The 13,807-nt window shown below is 48.7% G+C and overlaps 1 protein-coding gene across 1 annotated transcript; it reads right to left on the bottom strand.

Annotated features, from left to right (window-relative positions):
- Positions 1-1,149: 1,149 nt before the first annotated feature.
- On the bottom strand, positions 1,150-11,298 carry GABARAPL2 (GABA type A receptor associated protein like 2). The gene is made up of 4 exons (XM_055554404.1): positions 11,131-11,298; positions 10,749-10,804; positions 9,441-9,613; positions 1,150-1,750 (listed from the first exon to the last, which is right to left on the bottom strand). Exons 1-4 carry the CDS (start codon positions 11,162-11,164, stop codon positions 1,660-1,662), a joined length of 354 nt encoding a protein of 117 aa, XP_055410379.1. The 5' UTR covers positions 11,165-11,298; the 3' UTR covers positions 1,150-1,659.
- Positions 11,299-13,807: the final 2,509 nt, after the last annotated feature.

Genomic DNA, 13,807 nt, shown 5'->3' with positions numbered 1-13,807 from the left:
AGTCTGGCCTCCGGGGTCTTGTTTGGAATGAAGAATGCGAACACCTTCCATTTGTTGGGGCTTCCCTTGTGGCTCAGCTGGTAAAGAATCTACCTGCAATGTGGGAGACCTGGGTTCGATCCCTGGGTTGGGAAGATCCCCTGCAGAAGGGAAAGGCTACCCACTCCAGTATTCTGGCCCAGAGAATTCCATGGACTGTATAGTCCATGGGGTTGCAAAGAGTCGGACACTGAGCGACTTTCGCTTTCACTTTTCCATTTGTTGGGAGTCTGAGTTCTGTAAAGAGCTCAAAGGTATTCTGTGTATCCCTTGACCTGGAACCAGAGCCTCGCCCACGGGCTTTCACTGCTGTTTCTAGGCTGCTCTTCCCAGGCTCTGCATCCTCTCCCTTCCCTGGTTTGTTGCTGTTCAGTCCCTAAGTCGTGTCCTACTCTTTGCAACCCCATGGACCACAACAGCAAGGCTCCTCTGTCCTCCACTCTCTCCCCGAGTTTGCTCAACTTCATGTCCATTCAGTTGGTGACTGCATCACCCTTCCTTGATTAACAAGTGTTTGAATCTGCCCTTTGGAACTCAGGGAAGGTCATGGAGGCTGGAGTCTATTTCCCTACAGGAACAGGTCACATGGAAAGGTTTCCATGCCCAGGAGCCACACAGCGTCTGCTGGGTTTCAGTAATAATGATAAACCTACACAATGCAATACTAAAATAAATGAAAAGGCTTTCTATGAACTGGTATGGAAAGATCATCATGACATACTGTTCACTGAAAAAAAGTATATATAATGTGTTCTAAGTATATATAATGTGTTCTCTTTTGTATAAGAAAAAAAATTTTTGAACATATATTCACATATAACTGGACTTCCAAAAACAAATTCTGAAAAGAATGTGCCAGTAAAAGAAGTTCCCCAAAAGGTGGAGGGTTAGGGTAGTCAGAAAACAGCAGTGGGAGAAAGGACTTCTTGACATATACTTTTTTAGAGATTATATTGACCACTTAAAACAAGTCCCTCCTGACAGAGGCTTCCTGTGCCCAGCTGTTCTGCCGTGGGCCCCACAAACCCTCCTCCTGGCCTGGCGAACGCAGGAGCTCCTTCTCTCATGCATCTAAGACAAGGTGAGTAAAGGACAAGGCCACACTGCAGCGCCTTTATAAGAGGAAGTTTTATTGTTAATTATTTTCCTTAATAGTTTCAGAAAGAGGAACAGATCAGCTCAGTCCACCATGACTGGCAGTTGGCAAAATCTAGTAAAGCAAGTGTTCTGACTGCTATGGATTTAATTTGGATGCTTTTAACACTTCATCATCTAACACTTCAAACATAATCCAGAATAAATGCATCATATCCCCTTTCACTTTAATTCCCACCTCCCTCACTTCAATATGGAAATATCTTCATTAAATAAGATTCCCAGAGGAACAGGTTCTCTGGAGGGTACAGCCATAAGGACAGTGCACAAAGAAAAACTCAAAATAAAACTCTGCAGGATAATTTACTAGTCTAAGGAAACAAAACCTTCCAATATATTAAGAAGTAAATCCAGTTACAAATGCACTGAGAGGTCTATGTGAAGAGGTTCTGGTAGAGTAACTGAAAATGGCCGGCTATTTACAAGATCCACAGCGGGAGCGCTGCACCAGCCCAGCGCCGGCCCTCAGAAGCCGAAAGTGTTCTCGCCACTGTAGGCCACGTACAAGAATCCATCTTCATCTTTTTCCTTCTCGTAAAGCTGTCCCATAGTTAGGCTTGAAGGAGAGAAACAAAAAGAGAACACTGAGAACTGGGGTTGATGACTGAGTCCAGCTTTTGGGAGAAAAATGGTTTGAGGATAAGGAGCCCACTACTTAAACTAGCTACTCTCTGTAACACCTCTGGTGGGAGGTTGATAAAAGTAATTAAGCCTCGGGGAATCGGGGATTAGACTAGAGTCAGCCTCATATCTCAAGGCAAGGCCATCTGACGCACCCTCACTCTGAGGAAATCCTTCAGAAGCCAGCCCCAGCTCCCAAGGAGTGCTTTCACAATGCTTCCTGAACGCCAGGGGCAGGGGAGAAAACCGAAACAAGAGCCCAAGAGCCCATCTGTGGGAGTGGAGGACAAAGGTGGGGAAGAGTGCCTCCTTCCAGCTGGCCTCTGAAGATTTATAACTAGTACCTGACATGATTCCTATGGAACCTCCCCCGCCAGAAACCTGTGCCCGAGACCTGCATCAGCGTCATCAAAGGGAAGCTACTCTCCTCGCACATAGTGCAAGCAGCTCTCAGATTGTATCGGGAGCCAAGGAAGTCCTGCCTAAGAAGCCTCCGTGAACAGACACTGCTCCAGCTAAGCATGCGGGGGAGGAGAGCTGGCTTCCCTTAGCAGTGCAACAGACTGCAGCAGAGGAGACCTGAGCGTGCTCTGCCGTAAAGCCAAGCTGCACGGGCTCCAGAGTTAAGACGAGGAACACCTGAGCTCTGGCCACCTGACCGCACCACTGGAGACGAGCAGGAGGTGCAGACACGTGCTGAACGGGGCATGACTACGTGTCAGGGAGATGGGGTGTCAACCAGCAGTCTGGGAACCAGCTCAAGACATGAGAGGTCACTAAGCCCAAAGAGGCCACAACAGATGCCTCCATGCAGGACTCAGTAAAACCAGGGCCAGCAGGTACACAGAGAGGGGTCGGGGCCTCAAGCTGGTAAAGACAAGGCTGCCCCACGGCCCTGCTTTGCTCCTGGCTGCTGTGAGACCTCCACGTAAACGGGCAGAGACCACATTTCTGTATAAAGGGGAAGTTTCTTCCTGCCTCTCTAGAGGGCTGGCTGTGTGGGCAGGTGAGAATTAGTAACAATGTAGGAGTGGATGAGTATGAATACAAAATAGCCTGTCCCGGGCGTCCTGTACAATAAGAACTGTGCTCTGCCAGGCTCTGAGGACTCCCTGAAGCAGCACTGTCCACGAGAAATTTCTGCTTTGATAGACACATCCTATGTTTCTGCTGTCCAATGCAGCAGCCACTGTGCACCTGTGTTCAGCGCTTGAAAAGCGGTTCATCTGAATTGTGATGTGCTGTAAGTGTAAAGTATACACAAGATTTCAGTGTCAAAGTATAGGAAAAAAAGATGTAAAATTATCTCAATTTCGATTACATGTGGAAGTGATGACATTTTGGGTATATCAGATAGGTGAGATATACTATTCTTGTTTAACGTGGCTGCTAGAATACGTAGAATCACACAGGTGGCTTGTGTGCCACTTTATGGACCGAACTGCCCTGGAACACGTGAGGACCCGGGGGCAGCCTGTTCCGAGTGGCGGGCCTCCACCTCAGCTGCAGAAACAATGAGGAGCTTGAAAAACATGCCCAAGCCCTCCCCCAGACCAATTAAAGCAGAATCTCTGGAGGTAGGATCCAGGATCAATAAGTTTTAAGATGCCCAAGATGATTCCTTGTACAGCCAAGTTGAGAAACAATCCTTTTGCCAGAGGGGGAGATGCCTATCTATAAGAGCACCTTACTAGGAAGAAGAGGGACAAGCCAGGAAGTGGAGTGAGGAGCCAGCAACTAGCAAAAGGCTGGAATGAGTAGCCACATCTCTCACCAAGACTTTTAGCTCCGGTGACTGGCACCCTAAAAGTGAAGTGAAAGTGAAGTTGCTCAGTTGCATCCGACTCTTTGCGACCCCATGGACTGTAGCCCACCAGGCTCCTCAGTCCATTGAATTTTCCAGGCAAGAGTACTGGAGTGGGGTGCCATTTCCTTCTCCAGGGGATCTTCCCAACCCAGGGATTGAACCCGGGTATCCCGCACTGCAGGCAGACGCTTTACCGTTTGAGCCACCAGGGAAGCCCACTGGCACCCTAAGGAACCCAGCTTTTCCCTGAGAATCCTCAAAATGAGGCAAAGGGGAAAAGAGCTGCTGCCCTCGCCACCGCTCCGCACCACCTAGTACACGTGTGCAGGTCGCTCCTGATGAGACCTGGACTACAGTTTCCCCAGAGCCGTTCCCATGGGGCCTGGAAGCAACAGGCACTGTGCAATTCAAAGGCAGCAACCCCTGCTTGTCTACGTCAAGTTTGGTTCCTTCTGCCAGCCTAAGTTCTGCTCTTCTAGCAAGTTACAAGCTCAAGGGCAGTGACTCGAAATCCTGCTGCTGAGTTAGAAATACCAGAGGAGCTTTATAAACCCCCGGCTCTGAATGCTGTCTGCAGTGAATGACCATGGGCCCACTGCTAAGGCAAGCTCGGAGACTCTGATGGGGTTGTGGGAGGGAGCTCTATAACCATGTGCTTTCTGTCTTTAGATTCCATTGTCTTTTGGTAAAACTTGGATTTATAAATCTGTTTACCAGTGCCCTAGCAGCTACAGAGGCCAATCATAAAAATTCTAACTATAATAGCAAACGCTTAATGTGCCAAGCACTTGTTCTAAGTGTATTTCATACATAACTCTTTACCCTCAGAACAGTCTTAGGAGGCAGGTACAATCATAACCCATAGTTGACAGACAATAAAAGTGAAGCACAGAGGTTAAATAATTCTCCCCAGGTCACACAGCTAGGAGATACCCTCGCCACCAAGGTGTGCCGCCTTCACGTGAATACACAACTGGATCTAACAACCAAGCGTCAGCGTTCTAGTACCTTCTGCAAAGATTGCCCTTAGAACAGCGCTCCTCACATGTGTACATGCATACGGAATCACCTGGATGTCTTGTTAAAATGCCATTTAGATTCTGAAGGTCAAGGTCAAGCCTGAGGTTCTACATTTCAAACAAGTTCCCAGGGAAACCCCTGCTGCAGCCTCTGTACCACACGCTGAGCAGGTCTTAGGGCCCCTCCTTCAGATCGTGTGTTTTCCTAACTAGATGGCTTTGCCTAGTGACTCTAAGAGCCTGCTCGCTGTTCTCCGTTTCTCTGCCACGCAGCATCATGCGGAGTCTACTCAGTTGGCAAGAGCACTATGTCCTTATACTCAGGTATCCCTTGGGCAGGAACTTGAAAACCGACTGCTCATGGCTGGGATCTAAACGCTCCAGTCCGCGCCCATGACTGGACACCTGGTTCCAAGGCTTCCTAGTGCCGAGAAAGCATCTGTACAGTATGATTTGAAAACAGCACTTGTGCGATCAGGCCACACACACAGCATCAGAATAACTCGGTCTGAAGCCAAAAAAGAGCTGGGCTACAAATGCAGTTTAAAAGTAATTTAAAAAAACAAGTCCCATTAAAAGGATAGCCAAGCAGAAGCGCAGGGATGTAAATCGCGCCTCTCTTCTCCAGGCACAGCAGAAGGCTGGCTGCTCCTTTCCGACAAGCCCCACGCCGCTGAGAAGCGGGGCCCCTCAGGATTCGGAGGCCCAGGGCACTCAGCACAGGCGGGCCGCCGCTGGAGCGCCAGGGCGGCGCAGGCAGGCTGCTCGAACGCGTCGGTCAGGCTGGCAACCCACAGGCAGCACCGCAAGGCCAAGGATTCCTGCCCGAGTTACGGCTACAGAAGACGCCCGAGGATGGCCCCCAGCCCGGCACTAACGCTGCGGTGCCGTGTGTTACAGTCATCTAAGGAGGAAGCCACCTTCAAGCTCTCAGTCTGACAGAAGAAACGGGAAAAGCGAACAGCAGATTTGAGGCAAGCCAAGGTGTGGTGGGATCCCAAGTGGCATGACCCTAAACTGCTCCCTAAAACCTTGTCCCCCACCCCTCCATTCAAGATCAAACAGGTCTAGACAAACTAACCAGTAATAAATGCGCTTTTCAGAAGGACCCACATCTAGGAAGAGCCATGCTGCAGAGGACAAACTGGTTTTAAGCTGCTCGACAGCTTAGGCATCGGGGGCAGCTGACCTAGAATCGTGGACGCCCCGTCCCTGCACCAGCTTTCCTTGGCCCCAGCCAAGGTCAGCTTATGGAGGCTGTGGGATCCAGCCTGACTCATGAATTGGCTGGACCGATGGGCCACCTGGCCATCCATCTGCTTTGAAGCCCACGTGCTTCCACTGGACCTGGATCTGTCTCTTTTCCAGCAGGGGAAGCAGGGTGGCGGAGTGAAGGGAGAGGACAGTGGCTACTGCTGTGGATCCTGGAAAGACATGGACCTCAAAGTTAAAATTAATATGGCCCTAGAGGCTCCCTAAAATTCTAAAATACAAAAAACTAACCACTGCTTATTCTTTTTATCAGGTTTTTCTCTGATATAAATACTCTATTCCACTACTAAAATAAACCCTGCTTTGACCCAGAAGTGCTCAAAAGTGTTGAATTGAAGCATATTTCTAAATAAAGTTTAAATGAACTGTTAAGACATCATAACTTCTTTTACACAGTACCTTTTTAAGAGCCAGGAACAAAAGAACCAACAAAAAAAGAGCCAGGAACAATTAAATACCATAATCCTAAACAGCACAGATTTCCCAATGTAACATTCCCAAATTACAACATCTTCAGTTCAGTTCAGTTCAGTCGCTCAGTCGTGTCTGACTCTTCGCAACCCCATGAATCGCAGCACGCCAGGCCTCCCTGTCCATCACCAACTCCCGGATTACTCAAACTCATGTGCATCAAGTCCGTGATGCCATCCAGTCATCTCATCCTCTGTCGTCCCCTTCTCCTCCTGCCCCCAATCCCTCTCAGCATCAGAGTCTTTTCCAATGAGTCAACTCTTTGGCATGAGGTGGCCAAAGTATTGGATATATTTAATTTAATAATATACTTCAGTTTCTATTTAAAACAAGGGATTAATAAGACTCTTATCTGTACTCTAAACAAAGACCACAAGGTAGGCAACACTGCCAGGTCTGGGTTCCCCACTAAAGCCTTGACTGGAAAACTTATACAATAATGATATTCCTTCTCAAGTCCTGTCTACACCAAGACACAGTTTTCCTTTCGTTTCCAGCCTGATTCTAGATGCAGGCACCTAGGCAGAGAATTCAACTTTCCAATGCTAAATGGGAAAAAGCAGTTGAGATCTCCCCTTTCTAAAAAAAAAAAAAGAACTCAGAAAGGATTTAAAATGTACAACTCTTAGGGACTTGCTTCTGTCTCTATTTCTAGAGTCAATATTAACACTGACTACTCAAACAATAATCACACTATTTTACAGGATGGTCGCCTGTGTCCCGGAACACTCCCAAAGCCCACTCTAAGGCAGGAATAATGAAGTTATTTTTGCTCAGCCTCAGACATAAGCAATCCTTGTGTCGATATGCTTGTTATGGGATGGGGGAGGGCTCATCCTTTCTCAACTCTGATTTCCCCAGCCACTCTCCAAAGGCTGCAAACACTGGCTAATGGTTAAAGGAGGCTCCACGCTTCCCTAAGGAGGCTGGAAAGTGCTAAGGAAGAGGCTCCTACTGCCTTGGGGAGGAAGTGGTGAAGCTGAGTCAAACTGTAGCTTTAGGAGGAGACTGCCAATCTTGTCTGTGCAGGAATCAGGTGATTGGCAGTTGCATAAAGCCCGAGGATGTCACATGCCTCCTTTGTTTATAAGCAAACTTGTTTTGAAGACTAAAACCCCCAAACAAAGAACTGCTGCCTTAAATGTGGGCCAGGAAGTCATTAACTGGAGCCAAAGGCGCTGAAGGATCTGGGTGGAGGGGCTGGTTAGTGTGCCTTGGGTCACCGCTGTAACCTGTTTTAGGGAGGATTCTTACCAGGTTGCAAAGGCAAATAAAACTTGAGAGAAAGCAGCCTCTGCTGCCCTGAGAATCACTTTTCATTTCCAGTTCTACTGGGACAGAGGGCATTAGTTAAAATCTGCAGCCATTGTAATTGCTACATTAACAAAATCTTAATACTTCCCTGATGGCTCAGAGGTTAAAGCATCTGCCTGGAATTCAGGAGACCTGGGTTCGATCCCTGGGTTGGGAAGATCCCCTGGAGAAGAAAATGGCAACCCACTCCAGTACTCTTGCCTGGAGAATCCCATGGAGGGAGGAGCCTGGTAGGCTACAGTCCATGGGGTCGCAAAGAGTCGGACACAACTGAGCAACTTCACTTTCACTTTTCACTTTCAATGTCTCCAGAAGCCTGCTTCATTTCTTCAAAAAGTATCGGAAGATCAGGATCAAGGAAAACAAAACTCAAGGCTACAGGTCCTACTCACAAACTCGTTCCCACCAAGAAGCCAACTCTGGGAAGGAGAACACACAGGGCCATCAAGGAGCCGCGCAAGCTGCAGGTAGCATGAAGATTTATTTACCTCCACCTCCCCACCACCTTAAGAGAAGCGGAAAGTGACCGCAGATGTGCAGGGCTTCCCTAGCCTCCCCTGGAGAAGAATGCACCCAGCACCACAGTGCCCAGAGGCTTGGAAGGAAGGCTGAGAGCCCAGCGGGGTGACAAGATGACCCCTGGCAACACCACAGCTTCCTAAGCTTGAGCTGCAAGCAGACCAATGGTGCCCATTAGGCAGGGCCTGGCCTTTCTCCTCAGGTAGAGCCCTGGCCTAATGGAAGGCAGACCTTCCATTCTCCCCCATCCTCTGCCAAACATCAGGAAGCAGAAGTGGCAGAGACTGGGAAAGAGAAAACCAGACCTTAAAAACAGCCAAAGTTATTCTATTCGTAGGATATGGGACTAGAATTTGGCTTAGGCCTCTCCTGGAGCTTTCACAGATTTTCAAAAGAAGCATATTTTGGCTACACTGGGCTAGTTCCCAGGGCTTCTTAAAGCCTTAGCATCAGAAGTACTACTTTTGGGGGGATAACAAAATGAAACTCAGGAGGAAGGGGGCCAACATCTGGCTCTGTTACTCACATCAGTAACAGAAAAGAACTGACCAGGGATGCAGATTGAGCCAGAAAATTCTCCTCTCTCCACAGGAGACTAAAGCTAGGCTGTCGCCTACCTCGAAGCGTACTGTAATGCCCCTGCCTCAATTCAGGCCCCAAATATCCCAAAGACTGCTTCCCGGCAGCACAACAGCAAGACAAGAGGGCAGCTACTCTGACAGAATAAAGGGAGGTTAAGTCTATAAAGCGCCGTCTCCGGATACCTGAGGCTCAGGCAGCGGACTCTCACAGTGGCCAGGACTGAGCCTGGAGAGCGAGCAAGCAGGCAAGGTGCTTAACTGAAGCTGAGCTTCAGCAGGGCCCACAGGCTCCTGGGGAAGAACGACAGGACTTATTTCATGGATCATTTGGAGAAAAACCTCATTTCAGGCTTCAGTTCTACTGATGGCTTAAGCCTAATTAAGTCCCGAACTATTTAAAAGGATTCTTGGGTATCTGAGGCTGAATTTCATCTTTTTTTTTTTTTAAAGTCCAGGCCTTGCTCTTAACCCAAAGTGCACAGACATCTATTGCAGCCCTTTCTTGTTTTCCTTGAGCTCCTGAATGACAGGGAGCACAAAATTCAGATTTCTAATCAGGATCTCTAAAAGTTTTCAGACTTCCAAAGTTCTGAGTTCTGTAAGCAACCAAGCAGATGTCCAATACCAGTAAACACCCCTCACCTGGACTGAGGGACTGTCTTATCCACAAACAGGAAAATCGCCTTTTCAGAAGGAAGCTGGATCCTTTTCCTGATGATCCACATGAACTGAGCCACAGTGATGTCGGATGGAACCAGATACTTCCGTTTGTCAATGTCAACAATCTGAGAGCCTGAGACCTTTTCCACAATCACCTGCAAAAGCAAAGTAAGGTCATGACTGGATTGCTAACGTGACGCTCTGGCCTTGCGTTGCTGGAGTGCTGATTAACAGTGTGTGGGCAAGGAGGTGGGTGGGAAACGGCATAACATGAGCAAATATTCCCCTGACTTAATAAACCACACACTCTGGAGGTTAGGAATTGCTATAAATGTGTTACAAGGAAACAGTAAGTGCTTTTCTGTGGTCAATTATTAATACAGTTCTCATCCCTGATCTCAGCATGCGTAAGAGCAACACAGCCCTCACTACAAAGCTTTTCAGTACTTTGGGCAGACTTGAGAATATCTGGTAAGGGTTCCTCTACAACCTCTTACTCCACGGCCCCAGAATGGATCTGCCTTCACACTACAGGGAAATTAAGATCCCAAGAAACTCAGGAAATGAGAAGGGACGGATCAATGGGGATGACTGGCAACCCCAGGCAGCCAAGGACCAAGCTCTTCACTTGGCCTGTTGCTTCTCTCTGAACTAAGTTTGAAATCTATCCCTCCTGCCTCTCCCCAAAGTAACTGTTCATAAGCAATAAGCAACAATAACAGGCCTGGATGTCCTCAAAAATAAATAAGGGTTACAGAAATTATTTCCCCCATCAAGGGATAAATACAGGATAAGCATTATTGATCAGTGGCGGTTCAGTTTTGTTTTGTTTTTTTTTTTTGTCAGGAAAGGATGACAGGGTCAGGGTGAGAAAAGGGAACCAGAAGTCAGGTAAAGAGGAAGGCACAAAGTTAAAGATGAATGTCCTGAGACTGAAGTACCACTTTCAAGACCAAAGTGAACGTCTCCCTCCACCACCATTCCCTAAAGTGGCTGTGACCTGTCGCCCTGTCCTAGAACATCATTTCTTACATAATTGGCTAGGGAGCCCAGAGGCTGCAGACAGCTCGCTGGCCTAGATCGCGAGGTTCAGCACCGAAGCATCCTGAACAGCATCCACTACAGCCCCTCAAGTCGCGGCCCTCGACGGCCCCTTACCCAGTGTGGCCCATCTGCCACCACAACCGTGACTGCAGTCTAAACTTGTCAACTGTTGAGCAGCCTTGGCCCCACCACCGGTCCTAGACGGCAGGGGTGACAGAGAGGCGAGGGGGCGGGGAACGCACTCACCGGAACCCGGTCGGGGTATTTCGCTCTGATCTTCGCAGATTCCACGCATCTGTGTTCTGAGGGAGAAACACACGGGGCTGACGGCCGCGCCTGCTCGCCGGCCGGCTCCCAGAGCCCCGGCCCTCCGCCCTCCGGGACCTGCGCACGCCCCCGGTCTTCTTGGGCGTCCGGACGGGCCCGGTCCTCGGGGCCCCGGCTCCAGCAGGGCCCGCAAAGGGCGGCCCGGGGCGGGTGGGCAACCGCCCTGGGGGCCAGGACCTCGGCCGCCCGAGCCCCGAGGGAAGCACCCGCCCCGCCCGGCCCAGCCTGGGGCGGCCCGAGTGGGGGAGGGAGGCCCCCGCCGCCCCCGCCCCCATGGCCGGGCCAGCAGCCGAGCGCTCACCCAGCGAGTGGTCCTCCTTGAACATCCACTTCATGGCGGCGGCGAAGAAGGGACGCAGCCGGCTCTCGGAGCCGCGGAGCTCAGCGCACCAACCACAACAACAACGACAGCGGTAGCGGCGGCGATACACGGCAGGCGGGACTTCCGGCTGCCGGAGCCTAGCAACCGGGAGGGGCGGGGCTTCCGGCGCCGCTCGCGGGACACCGCGTCAAGGGGCGGGGCCGGGTGGCAAGGGGCAGGGCAGGAGAGGGGCTTAGAGGGGCTCTCGGCCCGGGGAGAGGCTAGAGTGGGCGACAGGGAGGTCTGTGAGGGATACTGATGACTGCGGACCGGGTATTCGAGAGCTGGTAACAGGCGTAGGGTCTCGGTGGACGTTAGTAAAGGGAAGAGGTGAGCAGGGGTCCGGCTGACAGGATAGAGCCCTTACAGGAGACTGTTCAATAAGCAAGTCTGACTGGGGCGTTGGTGACAGGAGGGCAATTTTGTAGGTTTCAGTGACAGAAGAGGGTGCTCTGGTGGCCAGTGATGGCAAGGGGTCTACTTAGGGCTTTGACACTTTGGGGAGGATTCTTTGGAGTGACTGCAGGTTCAGGGCTCAATCTGAGGGATGTGACTGGTTTGAGGGGACTGTGTGGGGAGGGGTACTGATGACAACGCGGGAGTTCAGTACTGAGGACAATCATCATTGTTGCGTTGGACCTAAGAATTGGGATTTGAAATAAATCCCAGCTCCTTCCCTCATTGACGAATAAATGAATAAATGTTTAAGAAAAGTTATCCTAACTATGCATTTGGGGAGTGTAACATCACACTGATCACAGAGACCCTTTAACTCTAATTGCCAGAGGATTTAGAGGTGACTGTCAGACCCAGAGAATTCCTCTGATACCTAGTCATGAGGTGGGTTTCTTTGGCATTCAGCATCACAACCTAAGGGGTGTGTGTGTGTGTGTGTCCTGCCTGACCATATGCCTTCAGGTTCTCCAGTGATGTCATTCCTTTCTTCCTCCAAGACTCACCAGGGCAGTGTGCTCTGGTTCATCTCTCTGTTTATGAACTGGTGAATATGTAAGAAGATATTCACTTAATTGGGCACGTGATCCTTGCCGTGCTTGTGATTCTGATGCATCTGAAAGGCTTGTATGTTTGAACATTGTCATTTATCATTTCCTAAGTTGAAATTCCTGATGGATGCTGTGGAATACAGCTTCATTCTACAAGTATTTCTTGTTTTAACATTGCTTCCTTGTATTTTTATGAAAAATCCTTTGAATTTCATGCCTGGAAATTTTTGCTGTTGCATGTAAGAGCACTGTTCTAAATGTTGGTGAAAAGCAGTAAACAGAACAGACAACACTTCCACTCTTACAGAGTTTGCATTCTAGTGGGACAAAATGAAAAAAAATATATGTTTGGTAATGATAGGTGCTGTTTAGAAAAATAAAGCATACTTGGTGACTAGTGAGTCACCATGATGGTGGGAGCGAATGCTAATTAGATAAAGTGGTTGGCATATTTCTGGGAATAGGAAGGAGTCCCGTGTGACTGGAGCTGAATATACAAGAAGGTGTGCATTAGGAAGTGAGACCAAAGAGATCTAGAAAAGTGGGTTGAGCTTTGAATTCCATTTGAAGAACTTTAGATTTTATTTAGAATGAGATGAGAAGGCAGTGGAGGGTTATAAGCAGAAGTGTGACGTGATATGACTTTCCTAGCTTCTGTGTAGACAGTAGATTATAGGGGATTGAGGATGGAAGTAAGGGAAGAGTTAAGAGGCTATTGTGATAATCCAGGTATAAGATTATGTTGGTTTAAACCAAGATAGTATCTGTGGAGGTGATGGGAAGCAGCTGTGTTCTAGATACATTTTGAAGGTAGATCCAACAAAAATTTGCTGATCAATTGAATATGATTCATGAGGAACAAGTCAGGGTTTTGGAATAATTGAGTTGTCATTTACTGGAACAGGGTGGAGCCAGAGGGGTGGGATGTGCAAATCAAGGGTTTAGTTTTGAATATATTAAGTGTAAGATGCCCAAGAGACACATCCAAGTAAAGATGTAGAGTAGGTAGATGGATCTATGAATCTCAGATTCAGGTTAGAAGTATTTAAAGCTATCAAATTAGATGAGATCTGCTAGAAAGTAAGACAGCATATTAAAAAGCAGAGACATTACTTTGCCAACAAAGGCCCGTCTAGTCAAGGCTATGGTTTTTCCAGTGGTCATGTATGGATGTGAGAGTTGGACTATAAAGAAAGCTGAGCACTGAAGAATTGATGCTTTTGAACTGTAGTGTTGGAGAAGACTCTTGAGAGTCCCTTGGACAGCAAGGAGATCCAACCAGTCCATCCTAAAGGAGATCAGTCCTGGGTGTTGATTGGAAGGACTGATGTTGAAGCTGAAACTCCAATATTTTGGCCACCTGATGCGAAGAGCTGACTCATTTGAAAAGACCCTGATGCTGGGAAAGATAGAAGGCAGGAGAAGAAGGGGATGACAGAAGATGAGATGGTTGGATGGCATCAACGACTCAATGGACATGAGTTTGGGTAAACTCCGGGAGTTGGTGATGGACAGGGAGGCCTGGCGTGCTGCAATTCATGGGGTCACAAAGAGTCGGACATGACTGAGTGACTGAACTGAACTGACTAAAGAGAGTGAGTATAAAAATGAAA

Source organism: Bubalus kerabau, chromosome 17 (genome assembly GCF_029407905.1).
Source record: "Bubalus kerabau isolate K-KA32 ecotype Philippines breed swamp buffalo chromosome 17, PCC_UOA_SB_1v2, whole genome shotgun sequence".
Taxonomy (NCBI): Eukaryota; Metazoa; Chordata; class Mammalia; order Artiodactyla; family Bovidae; genus Bubalus; species Bubalus kerabau.
Note: the sequence above shows the minus strand (reverse complement) of the source record. Positions and strands in the feature narration are given on the sequence as shown.

Excerpts from the sequence above, each read along its gene's own strand:
- GABARAPL2 (XM_055554404.1), bottom strand. The coding sequence starts at position 11,164 with ATGAAGTGGATGTTCAAGGAGGACCACTCGCTGG. Across the intron at positions 10,805-11,130 it reads CAAGGAGGACCACTCGCTGG|AACACAGATGCGTGGAATCT; the intron begins GTGAGCGCTCGG and ends TTTCTCCCTCAG. Across the intron at positions 9,614-10,748 it reads AATACCCCGACCGGGTTCCG|GTGATTGTGGAAAAGGTCTC; the intron begins GTGAGTGCGTTC and ends TTGCTTTTGCAG.